This window comes from Ceraceosorus guamensis (genome assembly GCF_003144195.1).
Source record: "Ceraceosorus guamensis strain MCA 4658 unplaced genomic scaffold IE81scaffold_36, whole genome shotgun sequence".
Classification (NCBI taxonomy): Eukaryota; Fungi; Basidiomycota; class Exobasidiomycetes; order Ceraceosorales; family Ceraceosoraceae; genus Ceraceosorus; species Ceraceosorus guamensis.
The window spans coordinates 147,688-171,824 of NW_020290031.1; the positions used below are offsets into that span (position 1 = coordinate 147,688).

The 24,137-nt window shown below is 56.0% G+C and overlaps 7 protein-coding genes across 7 annotated transcripts; 5 read left to right on the top strand and 2 right to left on the bottom strand.

The window, feature by feature from the left end:
- The first annotated feature begins 586 nt into the window (after positions 1 to 586).
- IE81DRAFT_153108 (putative glutamate dehydrogenase, NAD(+)-specific) lies at positions 587 to 4,191 on the top strand. Its single transcript, XM_025510463.1, has 4 exons — positions 587 to 977; positions 1,104 to 1,319; positions 1,405 to 2,973; positions 3,042 to 4,191. Exons 1-4 carry the CDS (start codon positions 688 to 690, stop codon positions 4,132 to 4,134), a joined length of 3,168 nt encoding a protein of 1,055 aa, XP_025369063.1. The 5' UTR covers positions 587 to 687; the 3' UTR covers positions 4,135 to 4,191.
- An 804-nt stretch (positions 4,192 to 4,995) lies between these two features.
- IE81DRAFT_324082 (hypothetical protein) lies at positions 4,996 to 6,953 on the top strand. Its single transcript, XM_025514138.1, has 9 exons — positions 4,996 to 5,686; positions 5,767 to 5,818; positions 5,956 to 5,974; positions 6,053 to 6,065; positions 6,145 to 6,206; positions 6,282 to 6,295; positions 6,345 to 6,347; positions 6,463 to 6,618; positions 6,715 to 6,953. The coding sequence occupies exons 1-9, from the start codon at positions 5,275 to 5,277 to the stop codon at positions 6,782 to 6,784; spliced, it is 801 nt and encodes a 266-aa protein (XP_025369064.1). The 5' UTR covers positions 4,996 to 5,274; the 3' UTR covers positions 6,785 to 6,953.
- Positions 6,954 to 7,356: 403 nt separating this feature from the next.
- IE81DRAFT_367107 (alpha/beta-hydrolase) lies at positions 7,357 to 9,088 on the top strand (the record flags this gene model as incomplete). Its single annotated transcript, XM_025517050.1, has 3 exons — positions 7,357 to 7,981; positions 8,079 to 8,625; positions 8,745 to 9,088. Exons 1-3 carry the CDS (start codon positions 7,805 to 7,807, stop codon positions 9,086 to 9,088), a joined length of 1,068 nt encoding a protein of 355 aa, XP_025369065.1. The 5' UTR covers positions 7,357 to 7,804.
- Positions 9,089 to 10,189: 1,101 nt separating this feature from the next.
- IE81DRAFT_367108 (hypothetical protein) lies at positions 10,190 to 13,247 on the top strand. The gene is made up of 3 exons (XM_025517051.1): positions 10,190 to 10,984; positions 11,081 to 11,655; positions 11,788 to 13,247. The coding sequence occupies exons 1-3, from the start codon at positions 10,510 to 10,512 to the stop codon at positions 12,862 to 12,864; spliced, it is 2,127 nt and encodes a 708-aa protein (XP_025369066.1). The 5' UTR covers positions 10,190 to 10,509; the 3' UTR covers positions 12,865 to 13,247.
- Positions 13,128 to 18,086, bottom strand: IE81DRAFT_303014 (hypothetical protein). The gene is made up of 4 exons (XM_025512266.1): positions 14,803 to 18,086; positions 14,403 to 14,725; positions 13,538 to 14,293; positions 13,128 to 13,404 (listed from the first exon to the last, which is right to left on the bottom strand). Exons 1-4 carry the CDS (start codon positions 17,788 to 17,790, stop codon positions 13,389 to 13,391), a joined length of 4,083 nt encoding a protein of 1,360 aa, XP_025369067.1. The 5' UTR covers positions 17,791 to 18,086; the 3' UTR covers positions 13,128 to 13,388.
- A 408-nt stretch (positions 18,087 to 18,494) lies between these two features.
- On the top strand, positions 18,495 to 22,809 carry IE81DRAFT_367110 (hypothetical protein). Its single transcript, XM_025517052.1, has 2 exons — positions 18,495 to 19,258; positions 19,376 to 22,809. The coding sequence occupies exons 1-2, from the start codon at positions 18,797 to 18,799 to the stop codon at positions 22,718 to 22,720; spliced, it is 3,807 nt and encodes a 1,268-aa protein (XP_025369068.1). The 5' UTR covers positions 18,495 to 18,796; the 3' UTR covers positions 22,721 to 22,809.
- A 6-nt stretch (positions 22,810 to 22,815) lies between these two features.
- IE81DRAFT_324088 (hypothetical protein) lies at positions 22,816 to 24,089 on the bottom strand. Its single transcript, XM_025514139.1, has 4 exons — positions 23,787 to 24,089; positions 23,493 to 23,708; positions 23,246 to 23,318; positions 22,816 to 23,108 (listed from the first exon to the last, which is right to left on the bottom strand). The coding sequence occupies exons 1-4, from the start codon at positions 23,792 to 23,794 to the stop codon at positions 23,043 to 23,045; spliced, it is 363 nt and encodes a 120-aa protein (XP_025369069.1). The 5' UTR covers positions 23,795 to 24,089; the 3' UTR covers positions 22,816 to 23,042.
- Positions 24,090 to 24,137: the final 48 nt, after the last annotated feature.

The following is a 24,137-nucleotide window of genomic DNA, read 5'->3' on the forward strand; positions in this document are numbered from 1 at the left end:
CTTAGATTGACTTCCGGTTGAGCTATGAAAGTCGTGTGGACGTTGGGCGAGCCACTCAATCAGGACTGCAGCACGCATAGCTCCATCTAAGGAGGCACGGCCGCAGAGAGTGTTGATGTGTGTACCGGTAAATCTTGGATGGCCGCGGAGCGCGACGTGCATGAAAGCTTTGGGGCTGTGCGCGGTATCGCTCGATCCTCGATGCTATGGCATCTTGACGCAGCGCATGCGCCAACTCTCTCATTTTAGGCGTGATCGTTTGGCAGCTCATGACCCGGCAGTCGGCTCGACGGATGCGCACCCCTGCTGGCTCGCAGCCTCTTTTCCGCCCGCGGCTGGCCTTTCAAGATACATGGATGCTGGACACACTTCCAAGGCGACTGCTGCAGCGCCTTGGAGTTCAGGGAGAGGGGAGTCTGGAAGAGGTACACCTCGCGCCCTCTCTATATACCTACATACAACACATGCACACACACATAAATGAGGCGAATTGGCAACGTCTCCATCAGCCACACCCGCGGCAACCATTACCAGCAATCACACCCTGCACTGCTTTGCAAGCTTCGCTGCCTTCTGGCTTAGCGTGGTCATTACATCTACCTAAACCTCGCATCAAGCCTCCTCTCATCACCCAAGCACTCGATACTTCTCCAAGAAGCGCCTGCATTTCCGCCAGCGCTCCCAGTCATGTCTACTCCACTGGTTCCAACCATATCGCCCCCGGGCGAGCCAATATCCAAAGCGGAGTCCGGCCTATCCAGCTTGGCCAACGTCAGGTCCGCACTACTCTCGGTGCCTGGTAGCAATGGCAGCCCTAGACCTACGACGCCAGATCACATTTTGGCAAACACCACTGGATACACGGACACAGTATTTGAGGGCAAGAGGGATCAAGCTGCTGCTGTTACAAAGCTATTGAAGGACAAAGGCTTCATCCCGCCAGACCTCGTCGATGCTGAAGTGCAGTGGTTCTATCAGTGAGTCATAGACAGCGGAGATGGCGCGAGGCAGAGAATGAGGAACAAGTTTGAGCAGATATTCGGGACCTCTCGAGTGGCACACAGATGATGCTGACACGTCTGTCCGCTCTCCTCGTTGCGCAGAAACCTGGGCATAGACGACACTTATTTCGCTTTGGAGACGATCGAGACGATCTCAGATCACGTCTTGGCTCTATTTGGCGCCAAAATCCAAGCTTACACCAAGCACAGCAAGGATCTTGTGATCGATTTGGAGCACGCCACTGAGGGCGGAGCTGTTTTCATTCATTCCAGCAAAGCAGGCGAGAGCCAAATTGGTGGCCCTCAGTGGGAGCGCAGGTGAGCCCCAAACGGTCAGGTGGCTTAAGAATCAGTACTGACGATGCGTGCCCCTTTCGTTTCGTGCCTGCTCTCGTGATCGCAGGATCGATGCAACTTATTTAGACAAGTCGTCCGTCTCCAAGGCTTATAGGCTTGAGACCTATCGAAGTGCCGGGAGCGTCTCAGCTCAATCCAAGCAGCAACTTCGCTGCTACTTTTTGGCTCGATGCAACTTCGCACAGCCGGTGCCAAGCCCCAGTTCTGCAGAGTACAGCGACATCACAAAGGTGGGGGATAAAACTTTCCTTACCAAAGCGAGTCCTAACACCCTAGAGATCTATCAGACGGTGATGGACGAGGTGCTAAGGCGTCACGGACCAGTCATTGAAATGTATGAGGTCGAAGGCTCTCGCGAGCGACGAGTGGTCATTGGTTATAGGATGGGCACGACTACAAGCTACTTCAGCGCCTTGTCAGACCTATACCACTTCTATGGTCTCTTTAGTTCACGCAAGTACGTCGAACAGTTCAGCAACGGGGTCACGATCATCACAATCTATTTGAACCCTTTGCCGGCATCGAAGAGCCCGCCGATCGAGCTGTCTATCTACCAGGTCATCAAGGAAGCATCGTTGATCTACGTGCTGCCAGACAACCCCTTCTTCGCCCCTGGATCCGCCGACCACGCAGTCCAAGAAGCGGCATATGCCTACTGTGGCTGGCTCTTTGCTCAACATTTCTGCAACAGGCTTGGTCAGGCTTACCAAGCGTTGCGCAATGTTCTAGATGAGGCTAATCCGGCGCACGCCTCCATCCTGAACGACATCAAGCTCCGCTTCCGTGAAGAGACTTTCACACGCCAATCTATCCAGGAGGTGATGCAGTCACACCCGGATCTCGTAAGGCTACTCTACGTTCACTTTGCCAATGTCCACTATCCAGGTGGTGCAGATGATCACGAGCTGGTACCAACTCTCAGCTACCAGAGATTAGTCAAAGAAGAGGTGCTCAACGATGGGCAGATGTACGATCGTATCCGAAAGGCAGCTGCTAACCAGCATGAACTGCAAGTACTCCAAGCTTTGCTGTTCTTCAACAAGGCCGTATTGAAGACAAACTTTTACACGCCAACGAAGGTCGCTCTATCTTTCCGTCTGGACCCTGGCTTCTTGCCGGAAGCAGAATATCCCAACAAGCCTTACGGAGTGATTTTTGTTGTCGGCTCCGAGTTCCGTGGCTTCCACGTCCGCTTCGCTGACGTCGCTAGAGGCGGTATTCGAATCGTGCGAAGTCGCAATCGCGAGAACTACAGCATCAACCAGCGAACTTTGTTCGACGAGAACTATGCCCTAGCGAGTACGCAGCATCTGAAGAACAAGGACATTCCGGAAGGCGGAAGCAAAGGTACCATCTTGCCAACTCTCGAGGCAGACCCCAAGCTCGCGTTCGAGAAATACATTGACGCGCTGCTCGACATCCTGATCAAGGGGCAGACCCCTGGTGTCAAGGAAGAAATTGTGGATCTGCTCGGTAAAGAAGAAATCCTGTTCCTTGGTCCCGATGAAGGCACTGCGACTTTCATGGATTGGGCTGCCGAGCACGCTCGCGACCGTGGCGCACCTTGGTGGAAGTCTTTCACCACCGGAAAGACAGCCGCAACGCTGGGTGGAGTGTAAGTTGATGTGAGGAACGTGTTGTGACGAGTCTGTCCCTAATTCGCCCCTCTTTCGACCGTCGCAGACCTCATGACACTTATGGCATGACGAGTCTCTCTGTTCGGCAGTATGAGCTTGGCATCTTGCGAAAGCTCGGCTTGAAAGAGGAGACAGTGACCAAGGTACAGACTGGTGGTCCGGACGGAGATCTCGGCAGCAATGAAATCCTGCTGTCGACTGCCTCCACAGTGACGATCATAGACGGCTCTGGCGTACTGCATGATCCCAAGGGAATCGATCGACGAGAGCTCATTCGACTAGCGAAGGCACGCCAAATGATATCAAGCTTCGACATCACCAGACTTTCTGCTCAAGGGTACCGCATCCTGGTGGAGGAGAATGACGTTCGTCTGCCAACAGGCGAGATCATCACCGATGGAATGTCGTTCCGCAATTCGGCGCACCTGCGATACAAGGCGGATATGTTGGTCCCTTGTGGAGGCAGACCCGAGTCAATTAACATTTCCAATGTCGGTCGATTGTTTGATGCAGACGGAAAGCCCCTCTTCAAGTACATTGTCGAGGGTGCAAACCTCTTCATTACAAGGCAGGCCAGGCTTGAGCTCGAGCGCAAAGGCTGCATCCTCTATCCGGACGCTAGCGCCAACAAGGGTGGCGTTACATCCTCCTCGCTTGAGGTCCTGGCCGGCTTGTCGCTTACAGATGAAGAGTACACGCGCAGGATGATGTTCACCAACGGAGCCCCATCTTCCTTCTACAAGAGCTACGTGGCAGATATTCAGCACGTCATCATTGGCAACGCCGAAAAGGAATTCGAAGCGATCTGGCGCGAAGCTGAAAAGACGGGCAAACCTCGTTCGGTGCTGTCCTCTGAGCTTTCTCTTGCCATCAACACTCTGTCCGACGAGTTGGCGGCTACGGACCTCTACGATAATCTAAACATCAGAACGGCTGTGCTTAGTCACGTCTTCCCTAGAACCTTGCTGGAGAAGGTGGGTTTGGAAGAGCTCACGCATAGAGTACCTGATCAGTATCTCCGAGCAGCGTTTGCGGCGTTCTTGGCAGCCGACTTTGTCTACACTAGAGGTCCTTCAGCAAGTCATGTCGCCTTTTACAAACACGTCGCCTCCCTATCGTCGGGCAAGTCCGCGCACTAGATGCTTCACTACGAAGCTCTCTTTACCCGAAGGTGCTCGGCGCAACGTACTATCCTGGCAGACTTGCGACTTGAACGTGGTCCGCTGCCCTTTCCAGTACTCGATAGATTGTTTCACGTAATTTTCACAAGCTCGCAACTCGACGCAGAAGCGCAATCGATGAGAAGTGTCTCCCTTGACGCATCGTCGTTGTTGTGAGCGGGGATCACTTGTTCGTCGTGGGAGGTGTCGAGTGCAGTAGAACTTGGCGCGCAGGTTGGCGAGCCTCTGCGGCATCGAGAGCGAGTGCTTGCGCTGCAAGTGCCAGGACGGAGTCCCCTGCCCGCTACTTGGGATGGTGTGATATGGATTGCAGTAATCCATGGCCATGTCGATCTCTGATCATCGTCCAAAGCCCATCGAAACAAGAAGGTCAAATCAATCCCTCGCGCTAGAGCAACAAACATGCTCACTCTTCCGAGTTTTCTTGAAACGAGGCTGTGCAAAAGACGCCGCTCTGCATGCATAACGCAACACGAATAATGCTCACAATAACAGACTGCAGCAGCATATGGATGCGCGCGGCTCCTCCTTTTCTCGTCGGCACGCGCCTCTTTCGCGGCTGCAGCAGCAGCAGCTAGCATGCCTGCGTCGCGATTCGCGGCTGCTGTTGCAGCTACAGTACGCGTACACAGAGGCGAGGTGCCGAACGCCGTGCAGTAGGGCTGTGCACCATGCCACGGCGGGCGGCAGGACATCGGCGCGTGCCCTGTACAAGGCGCGCGTGTTGGATCAGAGATCCATGCGTGCTGCTATAGCTTGGCTGCAAGAGCTTAAAGAGGAAAGGGGGTGGTGACACCGGCGTCTCTTGGGTTTTGCTACCAACACTTCCCTCGGACTCATCTAGCCTCAAGGCCTGCTCCAACACAATCTACATCTTTAGACGCATCTCTTAGACAGGACATTCTTACGCACGAAAGCTGAACGACGAATCTTCTTGGAAGCTGGCACGCGACATTGATCAGTTCACCTCTGCGATCACGGCTGCTCTACCTGATCCGGTGCTCTTCAACCAGCTCTTCTGCCTTTCACTGCCGAATCCTAGAGAACTTTTGACCCGCCAAGGCACTGCAAATCGACCAAGCGCTCAATCTTGGAAAGATGCTGGATTGGTATAGTTATCCGGCATCCAGAGGCATCCTCTACGAGCCGCTGGAACGAAGGGCATCTCGCATCACGCCGACGGCCGATCAACGCACGCTCATCATCGTAGCTTGCGTTTACGCAGTAGTGATAGCCATCATCTGGCATGTGCCATACATCAAGCTCGTCATTTATCCCTTCAAGCTCTTGACTGTGGCATTTCACGAGTTTGGACATGCAGCCGTCGGGCTGTGTACGGGCGCCAAGATTGAGAGCATCGAGCTGGATCCGAACGAGGGAGGAGCTACGAGAATGAGAGGGGGTGTGCCTTGGCTCACCCTTCCTGCTGGATATCTGGGCAGCTCTTTCGTCGGAGCGGCACTCATCGCTTGCGCGTTCGACATCAGAGCTAGCAAAGTCGTCACCTTTGGTGAGTGGGCGCGCAACAGGGAAATCCGAAGGCTGCGGTGCATGCGCTCATCACGATGCATCCGCGCGCCGTCCTACTAGTCCTGGCGGCGTTCTTTTTGCTGACCTTGTGGTGGGCGAGGAGGGATTGGTTGTGAGTGCGAAGCGCTTTGGTGGCTCTCGCGACTGTCGCATGCGTAGGATCATGGCAGGCACGGCTCTGTAGGGGCCACATTTGGAAGCGCTGACGATGAATGCTGTTCATCTCGCCACTGACTTGATCCTGCTCAGAACATGGGTGCTCTTGATTGTGAGTTACCGCGTGTTGCATTGCACGCATGCATCTGGATGTCGCTCATGCCTGTCGCCTGTTTGTTTTGCTTCGCAGTGCATGGCTGGTCGTGAGTATCAAATGTGACACACTTCGGCTTCACGCTGCTGTTGCTCAGGTACCTTACCATCCACGCTCTGTGCCTGCAGTCATCGTGGGATTCTGGTTCATCGCGAACGGAGTAGCTTTGCAGTTTTTGGTCCTCTTCATCGTGAGTCTGCGGCCAAGACAGAGCTCACTTCTTGCTCGGCGACTGATGGACACCGCATGTATGCCTTTGCTCCAGGGCGTCATGTCATGGTGAGTGTAAGACTGCTAATCGACAAGCTGGCACGACCTGACCAATCGCTCTTGGTCCCACCCCGAAATTTGTCCCTCGATAGTCTGTGAGCGCAGATGCTTGTGAGCCACCCCGATCATGAAATTCCTGACTGACGCCCGCCCATTTTCGGTCCTGCGATGATCAGGTACTCACTGTGGGATATCTGCGACGACCTCATTTTCCGCAAGGTCAACGAATCGGATGCAACTGCTTTCGCAAAAGTGGTCGGATGCTTCCCTCCGCAGCTGTGGGGAGTCTTGTGGCTTATCATTTCCTTGGTGTTTTTCGCTGCGGGCATTATGTGAGTCAAAAAGCCCTGCCCTGGCCAGTGGCAAGTCGTCGGCTTCCCTTGCAGTTGAAGCTGATGAGATTGAGCTTTTCCCCTTTTTAATCGCAGCATCGGCATCGTTGCATTCAAGGATCCGCTGTCCGAACAGAGAGCCGACGACTTCTTGAACACTCGATAGGCTGACGCGCGGAGTGTCGCTCTTCACCGTGCGTCAGAACTATGTTGACCTCGAATCCGAGACCTTCAGACTTGGTCTATCTCATTTGCTCTGTGTGAAAGCGGCTCGATCATAATGTAGACAGTAAATACCTCATGCACGGACAATCAGGATTTGTACATCTCTCCCGTCATCGGCGGGCATACGCGCGCGTAGATTGTGTACGCCTTCTGGGGCGAGCAAACCCTGCGCAAAAGACGAAAGCTGCTTTGACCTTGTCCACCTTGACAGACACAGCGATGTACGAGTCCAGGTAGCTGTGCTCGCACTAGCGATGGTGTTACTTTAGGCTGCCGAAGATCAGTCAGCCATCAGCTAGCGTGACATAGCTAGTCTTGTCGTGTGTGTCAATGATGAGTGATCGAGCGATCTGCGCGTCGTCTCCGCTTTATCCGCAAGACGCCATGCTTGCTCTCGCGTATACATGATGCTGTCCAGCGGAAGTATACGCGCGCCACCTGTCCCATCCGCAAAAGCAAAAGATCCGAACGAGATCCGAAAAAGCTCGCGCGGCAGCGAGCCACGAGCGCATCATGAAGTACGGCTCGCCATCGAGCATCTTTCACGCTCATGCTCGTCCGTGGCTTTAAAGCACATCGTTGCTGGTACTCGTTCGTTCTGGAGCAAATTACAGATAAAGGACGGCGAGTGCATAGCAGCGAAGCAGACACCTTGCAGCTCCGAACCCAGACTTCACTTTCTTGGTCGGCTGCGGGCTCGGCTGCGAGGGCAATGGTGGGCGTGAGTGGGTAAGTTATGGACCGATCGACGCTACTGCGCACGTCATGCCATGACCCCGGGGCATGACGAGTCAGGGAACAGTCAAGATGGTATAAATGGGTGGTATGGATATGACGAGAATAGTGAAGGGCCCTCTCTTCCAAATACATCCAGACAAGGGCCTGCTTCTCTTGAAGAGACGATCACGCTCGCCGATACCAACCCGTTTTGCCCTCCTCGTCAGTCACGAGTCCACTCACAATGACATCGACATATCGATCTCCTCCACTGCACGATCCACTCAGGTACAACATTTGGATCCCAGCTTCCGATGGCAGCAGACTCGCCGCTTGGTTCTGCCCGGCTCAGGTCTCTGGCTCTTTATCTGGGCGCAAAAGACCTGTAGTGGTGTGCGCTGGCGGTCTGGGCGTCATCAAAGTACGTTTGCTTGTTTCGCTTGCACGGAAATTCGATACGACGACACAGAGAGCGGGGCTGTGCTGACCAAGGACAATGTCGTCTTTCGTCGATGTAGGAGATGAGGTTGCCAGCTTACATATCCGCCTTTTCGAGCGCTGCGTATCACTGCGTCGCATTTGATTATCGATGCTTTGGAGAGTCCACAGGAAGGCCGAGACAGTTGCTGGATTTTGAGAGCCAGCAAGCAGATTGGAAATCCGTTATTGAATGGGTCGTGGTGAATGGGCAGAGCGAAGGGGCGAGGGGCGGACCCGAGGGCTCAAAGGATTCCGTGACGGTAGCCCCATCCGCACTTGCGGGAGATTCCTTGCCGAATCTCTCAGATCTCATCGACCCGACGCAGATCGCCCTGTTTGGCACTTCCTTTGGCGGAGGGCATGTGATCAAGCTGTCTTCGCAGCTCCCTGCACTAGGTTTGCCCGTCAAATGCTCCATCTCTCAATGTCCATTCACGGACGGCTACGCTTCCAGCAAGACGGTCAAGAGCATCTACGCGAAGCTTTACCTCGGAATTTGGGGAGCGACGGATAAGGTCAGTGCCGTGGTGCGCGGCAAGGACGCTCCTCCGATCACGATACCCTTGGCGGCGAAAGATGGCCAGCGTGAGTCGAGAAACCCGGTGGGGGGGCGCGACGGGACTCCCTGCCGGTAGCCTAGAGGGGGCTCAATCGGCTGACACTTTCAAGATGTGACTGGTTCACATTGATGAATTCCCTCGCAGCTGCGCTGATGAATGCTCCAGACGTCTATGCGAACTACATTTCCCAACTACCAGCCTCCATCAAGGACAATTTCGTCAATGCGGTGTCTGCGCGAACAGCTCTCTCTATTCCTTTTCTGGTGCCAGGCTCCTACGCAGCTTCCGTCCAAATCCCCATCTTGTATGCTATATGCGGTCAGGACTCGGTGGCGCCTGCTCAGACCACCAAAAAGTACGCGCAGAAGAGCGCAAGAGGAGAAATCGCGTGGTTCGAAGAGGAGGGTCATTTTGATCTGTATCAGGGACAAGGGCTGGAAAGGGCTACTAGGAGATATGTACAGTTTCTTCAGGCACACTTGAAATGAAGAGTGGTCGGTAGTCTCGCTCTATACCTCGCCCTTGTGCGAGCGCTGATGTGATACCAGACTTGCTCTTCGCTCACGACTCGTGAGGCCTTTACGCAGCCGACTGCTTCGCTGCACGCTTGCGGCATGCACACCCCAGGTTGCTAGATTGCTCCGCTCGAAGCTATTGACTCGGGTGATGCCTCTTGGCTGCCAAGCATGAAGGATCCCTGATGACGGTTCTGTTCGTGTCCACCGGCATGTGAAATCATATGATGTGACAACTGACGAGGGGCCAAATCGAGCGCCGGTCATGCAGCAGCCGAGTGGGAAGGCAACGTCGAGACGGGAATTCCGATTCAGGATTAGCTCGATTCAAGATTGCAGATCCAGCGCCCTAGCCGCTTTGTTATTGTATTCTGCGCAGCAAACAAGAATCCGTCAAGACTCCCTATTGAAATCAAGAATCCGAGTGCGTTGCGGTAAGTCGACGTTCAAATATTTGTCGCTTTCGAGTCAGAGTTGTGCCTTTCAATCACGAATCTTGAGCAGTCGTGAAACCTTTCGATTTTGCTTTGAAGTCTGCTGAAGGGCCTATGCATGCATGCATGCAAATCTTGAATGATGTGCAGTCGCGCGCAGACGCCCACGCAAACGCCCACGCCCACGTCCACTTCTGCTCTGATGTGCTGCTCGGTCTTGCCTTGCTGCATGGATCGATGCTGCTGGGCGCACTCACTGGGACTGCATGCGCGTGCGGTCGCGTCGCGGCAGGAAGCGCGCCGCACACACTCGTGACTCAAAACAATCGTGAGTATATATAGCTCCCAATCAAAAGCACGCACTCCGCCAGACTGGTAGGTATACAGCCGTGAGTACTACAAAAGTGCAGCAGGCAGCGTCAGAGAGCGGAATGCAGTGACATCTATACGAAGAAGGCGAATAGTCACGAGTCCATGCAGTAGTCATGCATGTCGCGCGAGGACCAAAGCAAGCCCATGCAAGCCGGCCGCGTTCGTCCATCGCGCGCGCGCGGTCGTCGGAGTCCTTTCTTTGGTCTGCACCGCGCGGTGCGTGTCATCGTGGCTGCATATTACGTCGCGTGGGTCCAGCCATGGAAGTGGATGATGTGTTGTAAGTCCTGAGTCACGAGTGGTGGGTATGAATGCACCGCACATACCACACACCAGCCTTCATCATCCTGCCAGGCCAGCTGTCGTCGCCGCTCTTTCACAAAGTGCTTTCCTTCTCTACTCGACCTCAGCTTCACCCCTCTCAATTCTCTGCCACTCTCTCGATCAGTCGACCCATCTTTGCGCGCACGCTCCCCCCCTTCCGCTTCCTCTCTTGCCTCTATCTGCCGCCCCACCTTTAGGCCCGCGCGTTCATCTTATAACAAGCTTAGCTGCCTGGTCGCCTTGTCTGCGACAGACGACTGAAACATGGCGACGACGGTCGCAAGCAGTGTGAACCCATCTGCGGATGCAACCGCAGCGCAAAGCTCCCCGGCTGGCCTGGAAAGGAGTGAGCAAAGCAAGGCAGACGAGATGGGGCAAAGCATGCAGAAAGAAGGAACTCTGATGACCCAAGAGCAAAGCGTAAGGGCGGCTGAGACGCCGAATGCAGGGCTGCAGGAGCGTCCAGCTGAGGAAGAAAGCATGGAAACTCTGGCGGAGACGCCGAACGAGGGCACTTTTCCAACTCAGAGTACGCCTTTGAGCTCCAAAGCGGAAGTGCTCGAGGACGCTGGCGCTACGCAGGCTCGTATGGGTCCTGCAAACACCAGACAGGCCTCGGACTCCCCTCTGATCACGCAGATGGCCCAGACGATGCTGGATGGTAGTCCCTCGCAAAATAACCACACACCGCTACCGCAGTCCGCCTTCTCTACCACTTCTAGCAGCGGCACCAACGAGAGTGAGTCGAGGCTTCGCGCAGCGCAAGGTGCTGCACTGCTCGTCAAGCTCACTCGTTCCAATGGTCCTCGGAACCTGTTTGTCTCGTCTCTACCAGTCCCTTCGTATCTCTTGGCTTCGCCTGCGTCTGCGCTTTCCAGTTCTCACTACACTCCGCTCACATCCTCGGGGTTCAAGAGTCACAATCATCCATTGTTGGATCAGTCGCCTCTACCCGCGACGCCAGCTGCCGGTCTGGCTCTGAGCGGGGCAGCTCATCGAGGCTCTCACCCCGGTCCTTCGGCCACTTCGAACGCGAGCGGAGCCTCTGCAGCTGCGGCGCACCAATTCCTGTCGCAGACAGGCAGGCGCCCTTCAATGACGTCCAGCACATCGAGCAAATCTTTGGCGCCTTTGTTGGAAGGCGCAGAGGCCCAGTATCCTTCGCCTAGCGGAGGGTTTGTGCCGCCTCGCGTCGAAGAGAGGTGGAGCCTGGGCCCGGTACCCACCAAGGTGGCACCTAGTGGCGTAAGCTCTGCCGCTCCAACTTCTGCCGGACAGGGTACGCAGGATGATGCGGTGGCTCAAATTGAACATAGCGAAGCGAGGAAGGCAGGTGCTACTTCTGCAGAAGCATCAACTTCAAGCGCACTCTTGCCAGATGGCCCTACCTCTCAGACTGGGACTGGAAACGTGAGTTTGAATAAAGATCGAGCTGGTCAGGACAGTGTGAGATGTTGGACTTGCTGCCACTCTCTGAGGCTGGTTGCAAAGATAATCGGTTACGAGAGCAGCGATCTGACGCTGCCTGCTTGTACGCTTCAGAGACCTCTGTCTACCTACTCCACTACATCGGCGGCTTCGGGATCAGGACGTCGGAGTAGCAGGTCGGGTGGACCTCCTACTCGGCCTCCAAGCTTGCCTCCTTCCGATGCCGCAGCAGGGATCCAAGCCTCGGGTCTCTCCAGCTCGTCGAGGCCCGGGTCGCGCAGAACAAGTCGGGTACTGGACGGCGGTACATCAGGTGCCAGTCCGAAAGGTCTCCGACCTCTTTCGACTCACGCGCCGGGCACGTCTGGCGAGAGCAGGAGGATGAGCACTTCGGCCTCCCCGAGCGGGGCCGCGTCCAATCTAGGAAGCAGCCCGCTTCGACATTCGCGCGTCGTCTTGCCGCCGGCTGCCACAGTCGAGTCTCCTGAGACCGAAGCGCAGAGTGCGCAGCAGAAAGGAGGATCTATCGAGAGCGGATCGAGGGATTCCCAAAGCGCAGGCACCTACCCTCCGCCAAAAAGAGCATCTCGAAGAGAATCGCAGCAAACGGACGAGGATGCTTTGGCAGCCGTCTCTTCCGGACGCTCGGCTAGCCCTGCCCCTCGTGCCGATCTCTCGCGACGAACGTCGAAAGCGGAAACGTTCGCTCGTCAATCGGTCACACTGTCCATGCTGCGGATCAGAGACTTTGGATTTCCAGAGGAAGATCCTCGGCATTTTGGAGCAAGAGACGTGTCTGCGCCTCAACAGGGCGGCAGAGGCGGTGCGGGTGCGGGTGCGGGTGCGAGCGCAATGTTTGCAGGAGAGGCGGGAGAGGAGGAAGAGAGCGCGTGGCCGAATGCGGACGCCTCTACGATGTCGGACGAAGAAGAGGAGGAGGAGGGCAACGATGGTGGGCTACGACCCGGTATTTATTCCGCAGCGTACGATTTCCAGGCCGAGTCGGAGCACGAATTGACGGTGGTTTCGGGCACCAGGGTGAGGGTTGTTGGAGCGCTGGAAGGGGGCTGGGCTATTGCAGAGATTTATGCAGAGAACAAGCAGGGCGATGTGACGGGTCAGGAAGAAGAGGGAACGAAGAGGGGTCTCGTACCTGAAGCCTACCTGGAGTGGTTAGAGGAGGATACTTGAGAGGGTCTAGTGATGACAGAGACGTTTCCCTGGCAATTTAAGCGGCACCGCAGTCGCTTCTTGCGCAATCGAGTACTGCAACCAGCAGCCCTGTAATGGTCATGCTTATCCCTCTTGACCTCACCACGCATCGAACGTGATCCTGAGCGATCGTCTGCGAGCATTGCGGGCAAATGAGCAAGAGCGTGGCATACAGAAAGCGAGCTGCATCATCATCTGCGCCTTGCATATCCTTTTGCTCATAACGGGCTCGCCGGTTCGTGGCGCCCTAGAGTGTGTAGCACAGGAAGAGTCTCAACGGTGCAAAATCGGGCGTGCTATCTACGCGAAATTAAACCACGCCCCAACACCCCACAAAACGAGCTGCAAATGTACGACGGGAGATTGCGCGTTGCAAACAAGAGGGTTTTGCATGAAAGCGAAAAGTGGCGTTCGACATGAAGCTTGTGATTTAGCGGATGGGCGGATGGATGCTCCAAAGGGGGGGAGGAGCCGGATGAGAGGTGTAAACTTGTACAGAGGCGTCACATTTCCTCGTCGCTGGATGGAGGGCACGATGATGAGTCAGCACATGGTCGAGGTAAGCCTTTTCCATCACTCCGACCCGCCAATCAGTTCTCGTATCGTCTTGCGCACCTCGACGCACGTTCCTGCGCGAATGCAAGCAACTCACCTATCGATCAAATCCTCTTCCTTTGCTCTTCTCATCCTAGGCTTCTTCCTAACCGGAGCGTCTTCATTCTCCTCTTCGCCCATCTCGCCCTCCTGCCCCTCATCATCCCCCCTGCTCTTTTTCTTCTTTTTTCTGCTCATCTTCAACGCTCTTTTTGCTTCCTTCCTGGCCCTCTTCTCCTCTTTGCGTCTCTCTCTAGCTTCCTGATCCACATCCTCATCATCATCCACCACTCCCTCGTCCGACAATCCGTACCCATCCTCCCCCTCCTCCTCTTCCTGCTCATCCCTTTCCCTCTCGCTCTCGCTCGTCTCAATCTCGCTCTCCGCTCCGCTCTTCTTCTTTCTTCTGCTCTTTCCTCCCGACGATCCTTTTCTCTCTTTGCCCGCACCCGCGCCGCCGGCCTCGCTCTTCCGAGGTCTGGGCAGCTTCACCTCCTCAGGTGGAGGTTCCCACGTGACAACCTGCGCTCTAGCCTGCCTTCTCGCCTCGCTCAGAATCCTAGCCTCTTCCGCCTGCCTGGCCAACTGCCTCTCCTTTTCCAGCAATTTTTCAGCTTCCGCCTCTCTCTTTCGCTCCGCCACAGACAAGGCGTCGGCAAGCTTGCGAGCTTCGTACTCTTCTTGCGCTGCAATGTGCTCCGGAGCCGTGCGCAGTAAGGAAGAAGAGGCGTACAGCTCTCGTTGCTCCACCATCTCTGCTGGCACGTACGATAGACGTCCAGCTTTGGCTTCGGGAAGCAATTCAGAAAAGATGCTGGCCCACAAAAAGAGCAATCGAGGGCGTGGTCAGCTTTGTGCATCCGAGCGTTCTGTTCGTACAGACCCAGCCACGCAAGCATCGCGGAAGCTCGACTCGAACTCACCTCTGAGCATCCTGCACAGCTTTTGCAGCATCACTGAGCTGCTTCACGCTCCTCGCCTCGGGAGGCAGCTCAAAGAGCAACTGCAAAGCCTTGTGCCTGATGACCGCCTCATTGTACCTCAGGTAATTCCTCTCCAAATTCGCGCTGCTCGTATTCCTCAGTTCCAGCACATCCAGCGCTTCCCTGAGGTGGCCCACGGCTCTTTCGAGGTGAACATACGACTTGCTGCGCAAGCCCAACCGGTAGTGCGGACGAGAAAGGTAGGTGGAGATGGACACGTTCTGAATGCCCAATTGAGAAAAACGAAATGCTGCGCCTTCGTACTGGAAACGATTCGGATCAAGGTCAGACGATTGCGGCTTGCTCGCCTGGGATGTCAAAGAGGCGTCCAAAGACTCACAGCTCTAAGTGCGCCCTCGAAGTCTTCCCGAAGCATGAGGGCGTGTCCGAGGCAGACGAGCACGCTAGGGTCCTCCCTGACGTCCTTGACGCGACCGAGCAGCGCAATAGCCGTATCGGCCGACTCTCTTCTCCTCTCATCGTTTTCCTGCACGCCGGCCAATTCGTGCAGGATGCCTTCAGCAGAAAGGATGGCGAGGGCCTGCGCTGCGAATGCGCACTTCGGATCTAGCGCTAGCGCCTTGTCCAACAGATCGATGGACCTCGCCATGCTCCTATTGCGCACCTTTTTCGCTTCCCCGGCCGCATTGCCACCGCTTCCCGAAACGGCTTTGAGTGCGCTCAGATGGCCAAGGTGGTAATAGGTCCAGCCCAGCGTTGCAAGGATGAAAGGATCGACCTGCGCAGCATCCCTCACGCCCCTCGCATTGTTCTGTCCTCCGAACAGCGTAGGTCCAGGCGCCTGGCTTCCGTAAAATAGCTGCGCAAACGATTCCTTAATATTCTCCCACAACGGAGGACTGGGCGAAGCTGGCATTTCGCCAGAGAGAAAGACGGCATAGGTCAGGCGCGTGTCAAAGTTGGAAGGGTCCGAAAGTAGCGCTTCTTTGAAGAGAGCATCGGCAGAACGCGTGATCTCCTTTTCGCCTCGCGCACTGGCAGACGTGGCCTGCAAGAGCGCAAGTCGCACCTTGGCATCGACGTACTCCGTGTGCGCAGACAAGACCGCTTCGTATGCCGAGGTGGCATCGCGAAGATTCTCGACCGAGCCTCCTATCTCCAGAGCTCGTGCCAGATTGTACAGCGCGGTGGTTTTTTCGGCGTCCAAGAGACCCGAAGAAGAGGAGGTCGTGGTGCTCGCTGCGCGCGAAGCTTCGTACGTCTTGGCTTCCTCTAGCGCGCTCTGCAAATGTCGAATGGCACTGCTGAGCGTGCTCGACCTTAGCTGAGCGTCCGATGAGCTCTCCATAGCCATGATACCGTGCAGAGCGCCCAAATTGTTTCGCAAGCGCACGAGGAGCACCGTGTTGCCTTCCTCGTCCTTCCCCTTGGTGTGCGAGCGACCAAGCAGCACCGCTCGCAGTGCAGCAATGTAAGCGCTGCAAGCCGAAGAGAGGTTAGGTCGAGCACCGCTTTGCCAGAGCTCGGCCAGCTGTACGTGTATCAGAGGATCATCGCCCAGCTTTGCCATGCCCTCCAAGCTCCTGACCGACAGTGCTTCTCCGACCAGTGGGCTCCTCGCCAGCACAAGCGCATGGTCCAGCTCCTGCGTCTCGTTTGAAGCTTCCAGAGACTTCTCCTCTAGTCCATCGTCTGGTACTCTGCCCCGGGTGATGAGCCTAGCAGCTTGGACGGCTCTCAAGCATCTCTCCAAAAGCGGTCTGGCTTTTTCCCTATCCGCCTCCCTTTCCGACGCCGTAGCGCCAGGATGAGAAGAAGCTCTCAAGGAAGCCAAGAGCAGGGCGCACTCCATGGTGCCGCTCAACTTGTTGGAAGATGCGCCGCTGTGACGATTGAGAAGCTCCTCCAGCGCAGCTATCGCACCCAGCGGTTCCCCTCGAACCACTTGCATTTGAGCTAAGCTTAACGTGGCCAAAGCCTGTCCAGCTTGCAACTCTTCGCTTGCCGCATTGCTGCTGGCGCCAGCAGCAGCAGCAGCAGCAGAAGAGTGGAAAGATTCGATGACTCGAGTATAGTATCTCTGAGCAAAAGCTCTCAATTCCAAATTGTCCACTCCACCAATCGACGCTTCTGGCGCCTCTTCATCCACCAAAGCCGCCAAGTGCGCCGTACGCGCAAAAAGCAGTTGAGCTTGGATCAAGACGGATTTAGAATCGGCACGCTGGATGGCATGTTCGCCCAATTTGAGCGCTTTGGCATACTCTGCTCGAGCCCACTCGGTACCGCGCGTCGCTACCTCTACGGATGCTCGAGTGGTGATGTGATCCGCCAAGGCGCAAGCAGTCGTAGCGATGGTATTGTCCAACTTCCAAGCTTTCTGTATGCTTGACAAGGCATGAGCGTACGCTTCTGCCCTGACCGAATCCTCGACTGATGCGCTTTTGGCAGGTGCACCCGTCGAGGGATCAATGGGCGTTTGCAGGCTCTTTGCAATTTGAAGGGAAGAGAGTCCCAAGAGCAGGCTGGAAGCTGCATTGTTTGGATCGACGGAGACTGCTCTGCTCCAGGCTCTTCTCGCTTCTGCTTGCCTTCCCATTCCCCAAAGTGCCAATCCGATACCGACTCGAGGATCGGGGCCTTTCCAATTGTGCCACTTGTACCGGTTGGAAGTAGGCGCTGACCAATCCGTATCGTGCGCTTCCGTTTCGGATTGCTTTTTGGCTCGAGCATTCTGCGCAAGCACGATGCTCAAAGCTTCCTGGTAAAGCTTGAGGGCGAGGGGATAAGCTCTTTTGCGCAAGAGGCAACACGCTTTGCCTAGGATGGCGATGGGGTGAGAGCGCCTTGCGGGCATGGACAGCACAGAGTCGAATAGACGCAGAGCTTCTTCATTCCTTCCTTGAGCTGATAGCAGCAGCGCTTTGGAGAGCGTGCACCCGACCATGCCCGAAGTCTTTCCAGATTTACTACTAACGAACTCGATGTCCTGTTGCGCCTTGCCAGCTCTTCCCAGCGCGACGTCTTTGGTGGGCAATCCTTGAATCTGTTGAAACTTTGCATCGTTCAAGATCATCTTTGGAAGCGTTCGAGCATCGCTGATGTAGAGTGCGACGAGCATGGAATGAACATTCATCACGTCTGATCGATTGGAAATGTGTTCGGCAGCTCGATTGAGCAGAGATTGAGCTTCTTCTCGACGGCCTTGATCGAACAGAGCTACGGCTACTTGCGTCCAGTACGACGATTCCGGCTTCTCCCCTTCCAACAGGTACATCAACTCATCCTCGAACGGCGGTAGGGGATCCAGGTTGATGGGGAATTCGGAGTCTCCCCCGACTAGCAGCAACAATTGAGCGTTGGACGCCATCTTGAAAAGCCCCCGTCGCGATTGATGGCGATGACGATGTATGGATGGTGCGATGAATTGTGCTTGTATGCGCCGGGAAGCAGGCGAGGCGGAGCTCGAGAGGGTGTGCCCGTCACTCGGTCTCGCAGGCTTGACACTGTGGGTCGAGCCAAGATTTGACGAGCGATGCACCAGCCACGCGCGAGGCTGTCGAGTAGTGAGCGGCCGCTGAAGTTGGAAGAGGTGCGGGCGGTGCGAGTTCGATCCCAATCTTGAATCTTGAATCTGAATCCGTACACCGACTCACGACTCAAGCCTCACACTGTTGTGACTCTCGAGTTGACCGCGACCGACGCGCGAGATCATCCGTGTCCTCGCGCGGATCCATCATGCTTTTCCAACCAACGATCACGTGACATGACGCGCCCGCCGAGACTCAGACTCAAACTGCCATGCAGCCGCGCGTGTCGCTCTTTTTGGCTGGCGCCGAGCAAGAGCGATGGTGAATGCAGTTGCTGCTGTTTGTTGCGCGGGCAGGCGCGACATCATGGGAGATGCTGCCCACAGTATACCGGTACCGTACAGCAGCAGTCACTGAGTGCAGTACATGCAGCATGCAGCAGGCTCGCGCGCACGCAGGGATGATGGATGTTGCACAGACAAACAGACTGGAAGCTAAATAAGTCGCGAGTCGTGAGTGTGGGAAGCCCACGCATTCACGAACCCGCTCTTTTCTTCACTCAACCTCAAGACCGAGCGAGGTTGTGTGACTCCAAGGCGCTTTGGCTGATCGATCAGTCAGAGTGAAAGGTGCGGATGCAAGAGTCCTCAGCGTAGAGTCATCCGATCGCGCTTGCTATGAGTGCCGCCGCCGCCGCCAATTGCTTGCAGGAAGAGATAGCCATCAGTAACAACATCGGATTCAGCTAGCACGGGCGCATGTTCACTCGACTACCCTTCTCCTCGTCACCCATCAGATAGCATCAGCATCAGCATCAACCTCCACGCACTGAAGCGTAACCAAGACATGTTCAAATCTGCGCTCAAACGTCTTTCGTACGGGCTTCAGTCCGGCTCCAGCTCGGAGGAGGTACATTTGCAGGGCAAGGAGGTATGGGCGGATCAATCAGTCGTAGCACAAGCTCAAGGACGGCGAGGTTCCTTCTTTGATTGCGGTGCTACGCAGCCCAACAGCGATGTCCCGCAGCCTATGCTCTACACGCCTGGGAAAGTTGCGACCTTTCAAACGATAGACAAGCACACCGCCTCATCGTCGCTTCAGCAATCTCACCACCTCCACCATCACCGACTACCTGCTCTACTCATCTCCCGCCCACAAAGCGTCGAAGAGGAACAGACGCACTTTGAGTTGAAGGAGGGATATACGAGGATCGGAAGGGAGGAGAGCAGCGAGCTGAGGTTGGTGCATGCGGGCATAGAAAGCGTGCATCTGCGTCTCGAGGTGATTTGCAAGTCGGGGCGGTCGAGGGTGAGTAGAATCATCCGATGGAGGCGCAGAGGGGGGGGGGGCTGTCCTGCAGTTGCTCGTACATGCGTCTTGGCTGATGACCCTCCGCTTTTCTTGTCTCTGTACTGGGGGGCTCAGGTCACGCTGCATGTAGACGCTACATGCGGTTTGATTCTGAACGATGTGCACCTCCAGCTTGGCTCGACGGTGCAGCTGAATGAGGGCGACACTTTTCAACTGAATGCGTGGAACTTCGAGCTGGTCAGTGCTGCCGCTGCTGGTGGAGGAGAAGGAGGATCTCGCAGTGCAGTCGCAGCGCTGCATACCAACCGCTCTCTCAGCCCCGCGGCTCCACAGTCAGATGCGGATATGGTCAGCGCAGCTCCTGTTCTCTACACACCTGCTAGACCCATAAACCGACACCTGTTGGACGCGAATAGATCGACGAGGATAGCGGGTCCCAGGGACAGCTTTGAAGCGGGCAATCGGAAAGCCAGGAGTTCCTTTTCGAGTCAGAGCAACAGTCTGGGCTCGATGAGGCGTGCGGATGTGCCCAACTTGGTACATCGGTCAGCGCAAGAGCTGACCGGGCGACAAGGAAGCAAGGAGGAGGTGGAGAATGGAGTGCGAGGGCGAAGCGTTGTCGGGCCGGAGAGTCGTGATGTGCGGGGCGATTTGACTTTGATGAGCAAGAGCGCGCAGGGAGAGGGTGGGCATGGGCATGGGCCTCCACAGAGAGCTGAAGAAGCATCCAAGTCCCCTTCCCCTTCGAGAGCTGCGATGCGCAAAGCTCTGGCGCGCAAATCATGGAGAGAGGGCAGATCGTCCCCTCCCTCACCCCCCTCCTCGTCTTCTCGCGCCATCGGAAATTCGCAAGCGAGCGGTCAGACGTTGGCGCATCTGACACCGTCGATGCAAAGTCCCACTTCGACTGGTCAAGCAATGTCAGCATTGACGTCCAATTCGGTCCCTCAAATAGCAAACCTGAACCTTTTGTCGGGTCCCAATCTACCCTCTGCATTCTCTCATTCCTCCTCTCGCTCCTCCTCCTCCGAACCGGGCTCAGGATCAGGCCCAGGCTCAGGCTCATCCAGTCCCTCCCGCACACCCACGCTAAAGGCAGCTCGTCTAGCCGAAGCATCTCGCAGGGAAAAGAGGGTCATCTCCTTGAGGACTAGAATGATGGTCAGGAGCTGCATGGAGTACTTGTCCAGGGAAGAGAGGAAGAGAAGGATTGCGGAGTTGAGCAATAGCAACCTCGATCACGGTGGTGGAGGCGGTCAGAAGTGCCAGAAAATGGGCACGAACACAAGTAGCATGAGAAGCTCTAGGAGTCTGGAGAGGATCGATTTGGAGCAGCGGAAAGCTGTTGGCAGCGCGGATTGCGGCGAAAGGCGACAAGGGGGTGCAGATGGAGAGACTTGGACGAAGGAGCTCGATGAGGCTCGGTCCGCGCTCGAGCTTGGAAATGCTCCGAATCGGGAGGAGGAGCAGAGCAACAAGGGGGACTTGACAGTAGCAATGCCCAGGAGCAAATCTTCACCTGTGTTAAGCTTGTCTTCGCTCGAGCTCAGAGTGGAGGGTCATGCAAGAGAGGCGAGGGAAGATGTGGAAGCAGAGGAAGAAGGCGGTCGGGTGGACGAGGAGGAAGAGGTGGAGAGTCTGTTGAGCTCCGATGAGAGGGACGATCCCTCTCGCAACCTCGTGCAATCTCACCAGAGCATCGATCTCGCCGATGTCGCCCGGAACACACACGATTCGAGTGCTCCTCCTCGTACCGTGGACATGTCGTCGTCGGTAAAGAAGAGCAGGTCGAGATGGTCGATCGTCGGAGAGGTCCTTGGCACTCCGCCCGCTTCCTTCCGCACCGAGAACGAACCGCAAAGAATACCAGCTACCGCTTCCAAAGTGTTGCACGGCCGCAGCCATGCCCACGGCGCTTTTGGCGTCTCGAGGCAGGCGAACGTATCAGCATCGCCGACCATCGGAGTTGGAAAGAGGAGAGATAGTTGGCTCTTGAGCGGCAAAGCTTTGGTGCTCGATAAGCCACAAGCGGTCAAGAGCGGCGAGGCGCACGGTTTGGAGACGCGTAGCGTACCCTCGCCAGTTTGCAAGAATTCGACCAGAGCAGAGCGAAGGTCTGCCAGTCCAACCAGACACGATCAACAGCATTTCGTCTCGAGAAAGCCGTCGGGCAAAGAAGCGCGAAGCGATGCGAGAGCACGAGCGCAAGACGCACCCTCTTCGGACGCTCCGCCTCTTGCGCAGCCGAGCTCGGAAGCCTTCTTTGCGGATGTGGAAAGTGAGGCGGGGCTGCAAGCTGCTGTTGTGCAGAGTGGCAGGGGTCGAAGGAGGAAGAACAAGACGAAAGAAGCTTCCTGCAGTGCACAAGTGGAACCTTTCGAAGCTCTTCCGGCGGCAGTAGCTGCGCATTCTGACTCGACCAAGAGACTATCCGAAACGCTCCCAGTGATGGACCGAAGCGATGAGGAAGGTGCACGAGAAAGTGAGGGCCAAGGCAACGTAGAGGAAGCGGACGACATCGTTGAGAGACCTAAAAGGCGATCGACTCCATCGAAAGGGAGCACAAAGGCGACTTTGAAAGATATTGCGCAGCACACGCAAGAAGGCTCCCATGTCATAACCGCCAGCGCGGAGGCTCTGACCAGCTCCGACAAAGATTTGCGCGACATTATGGGGAGTGAAGAACTATGTAGGCGTGGGCTTCGAGCCAGAAGGGCCGTCAAGAGCGCCTCTGAAGACCCTCCTACTGCCATATCGGACGCAAAACGCAACGACAAGGATGAGAAGGCCAAACCGAGCGCTGCAAAAGATGAGCCGAGCTCTGGTTCTTCCGCAGCCCAGGTTGAGGCTCCGTCGACACGCAGTCGCAGGGCAAAAAGAGCTGCAGCGACGCTCACGGAGGAGAGTCAAGCAGAGGCGCAAGACGTGGAGAAGCTTGCGAATCGGATTCCAAAAGCTCCGTCTTCGGCTGATGTACCCTTGGACGGTGCTCGTGTGGGCACTCGTTCGACCAGCGGTCGAGCTGCCAAGACCAAAGGCGCAGCAGAATATGCAGAGAAGCAAGCGGACGATGCGGTAACTGCCGAAGCGGCGATCACGGAGACGGACGTTCATGCGCACAAAGCTGCGAGCGTGACTGCTCGAACTCGAGCCCGTGCGCGGACAGCCTTACGCACGGAGAGCAGCGCCAAAGCAGAGCCGGATAAGGGCCCTTCTCGATCGACCTCTGGCACAGAGACGCAGGGCGAAGCGAGCTCGAACGACAAAGTCGCACCAGAGCCCAAATCTTCCAGATCGACCCGATCCACCCGAAGCGCCAAGAGAACACAGAGCGCCGCGAGCGTGCAGAAGGTGGAGCAGGAAGACTCGGCCGGATCGGCGCATAGGAGGGGCAAGAAAGAGGAGAGTTCGCCAGTTGTTGCGCGCAGAACGACCAGGGCTAGAGCGGCGAAGACTTGAACTTTTATGTTTTGGTGTGCCTTTGAGATGGCACGCTCTAGTTGCTTCGGAGAGCACTCGCGTCCCACAATGTATGCAAATGTTTGAGCATTTTTCGGTGCGCGTCTTTGACACTGTTCGACTGGCGAAGCAGGAGAAGAGGAATCGATTGCGTAGATTGAAACTGCGGCTCATGATAGGACAGGGCAAGTTCGCTGAAGCAGGGTTGTGCGGCAGTAGATATCTGCTCGAAGTGAGGTCTAGTAGGAGAGAGAGAGATGTGTGTTCTGCATGGACAATCCGGCTGGCTGGCTTCTTATCCTCTCCCCGGAGTAGCCGCAAATCAATGCGAAACCTTTTTGGTGATGCCCAGACGTCTCCTCTTCCTGTCTAGCTTCTTTTGACTCATCTACACAGCAGCAAAGTTAAGCCAAACATGTAAAGTGAGCACAATGGCGCATGCAAACTTGCTGCCGTGCCACAGAACCCGCTCTTGCACCACCCAGCGCGCGCAACGTGCAAAGAAGCGTGCTGGAGAACACTCACTCTAGTAGCCATGGTCTCCAATCTGGCTTTTTCGGCTGCTTTCTGCCTTCGCTCGCGAATCGCCTGTCCTTTGCTGTAGATACGGCGAGCGGCATGTGGTGGTGAGGAATACCATGATGAAAGTCAGTACCAAACGGCTACAGCGTGTACGCTCATTGATGAAGCGTGCGCTAAGGAAATGCCGGTCTCCAGAGCCACAGCGACCCCTGTAGCAGCTGACGTGACCACCACCACCGCAACCACTCACGCAGCTCTGGCATTCTCCACCTCCTCCTTCATCCTCCTTTCCATATCCTTGACCTCTTGCTGTTTTCTGCGCTGCTCCATCTTCAGATCCCACGGTGTGCAGCGCTTCTTGCCCGCTATATTGTGGGATGAGCGCGTTGGGGCTCTTGTCGAAGAGGAGGCGGGTGCTGAAGAAGCGACGCTTGGACCTGCCACAGGGATGGCTTGTGATGCGCTGCTGGAGTGGCGAGCAGTACAGGCCGACATCAGCGTCCTACACCGGCACGGGCGATTCGACCGCATGTGCAGCACTCACAGAGACATTGCTGGAGCTGTGGCGGCAGGGGCCGGGCGGAGGTAATGACCAGATTGAAATGCGTAAACTCTGCTCTTTTTAGTGCTGGATGGGATGCGCGAATCTGCTCTTTCAACTGCTAAAATGGGATGAAGAAGCGCTCGCAGAGCAGTAGCGATGGTCTCTAGATCGATGAGTGGCAGTCAGAAGATGGACGCGAAGCTAGCGGAGCGATGATGGTGAAGGGGTAGGATGCAACAGTCTCTGCTGTGATCACTCGCGACCAGTCAGAGTCGTGGGGGCGTCGGGTCGCTGAAGCAGACGGACATCACGACTCGCAGGCGGCATTCCTCCAAAATACGTGCGCGAGAC

Excerpts from the sequence above, each read along its gene's own strand:
- IE81DRAFT_367110 (XM_025517052.1), top strand. The coding sequence starts at position 18,797 with ATGTTCAAATCTGCGCTCAAACGTCTTTCGTACGGGCTTCAGTCCGGC. Across the intron at positions 19,259-19,375 it reads GCAAGTCGGGGCGGTCGAGG|GTCACGCTGCATGTAGACGC; the intron begins GTGAGTAGAATC and ends TGGGGGGCTCAG.
- IE81DRAFT_324082 (XM_025514138.1), top strand. The coding sequence starts at position 5,275 with ATGCTGGATTGGTATAGTTATCCGGCATCCAGAGGCATCCTCTACGAG. Across the intron at positions 5,687-5,766 it reads TAGCAAAGTCGTCACCTTTG|TCCTGGCGGCGTTCTTTTTG; the intron begins GTGAGTGGGCGC and ends CCGTCCTACTAG. Across the intron at positions 6,619-6,714 it reads TTTTTCGCTGCGGGCATTAT|CATCGGCATCGTTGCATTCA; the intron begins GTGAGTCAAAAA and ends TTTTAATCGCAG.
- IE81DRAFT_303014 (XM_025512266.1), bottom strand. The coding sequence starts at position 17,790 with ATGGCGTCCAACGCTCAATTGTTGCTGCTAGTCGGGGGAGACTCCGAA. Across the intron at positions 14,726-14,802 it reads TCGAGGGCGCACTTAGAGCT|TACGAAGGCGCAGCATTTCG; the intron begins GTGAGTCTTTGG and ends AATCGTTTCCAG. Across the intron at positions 14,294-14,402 it reads GCTGTGCAGGATGCTCAGAG|CATCTTTTCTGAATTGCTTC; the intron begins GTGAGTTCGAGT and ends TTTGTGGGCCAG.
- IE81DRAFT_324088 (XM_025514139.1), bottom strand. Across the intron at positions 23,319-23,492 it reads GTGGAGAATGCCAGAGCTGC|CAAAGGACAGGCGATTCGCG; the intron begins GTGAGTGGTTGC and ends CCGTATCTACAG. Across the intron at positions 23,109-23,245 it reads TGGAGACCATGGCTACTAGA|ATGAGTCAAAAGAAGCTAGA; the intron begins GTGAGTGTTCTC and ends GCTGCTGTGTAG.
- IE81DRAFT_153108 (XM_025510463.1), top strand. The coding sequence starts at position 688 with ATGTCTACTCCACTGGTTCCAACCATATCGCCCCCGGGCGAGCCAATA. Across the intron at positions 978-1,103 it reads GAAGTGCAGTGGTTCTATCA|AAACCTGGGCATAGACGACA; the intron begins GTGAGTCATAGA and ends CTCGTTGCGCAG. Across the intron at positions 2,974-3,041 it reads GCCGCAACGCTGGGTGGAGT|ACCTCATGACACTTATGGCA; the intron begins GTAAGTTGATGT and ends CGACCGTCGCAG.
- IE81DRAFT_367108 (XM_025517051.1), top strand. The coding sequence starts at position 10,510 with ATGGCGACGACGGTCGCAAGCAGTGTGAACCCATCTGCGGATGCAACC. Across the intron at positions 10,985-11,080 it reads TAGCAGCGGCACCAACGAGA|TCCCTTCGTATCTCTTGGCT; the intron begins GTGAGTCGAGGC and ends CGTCTCTACCAG. Across the intron at positions 11,656-11,787 it reads CTCAGACTGGGACTGGAAAC|AGACCTCTGTCTACCTACTC; the intron begins GTGAGTTTGAAT and ends TGTACGCTTCAG.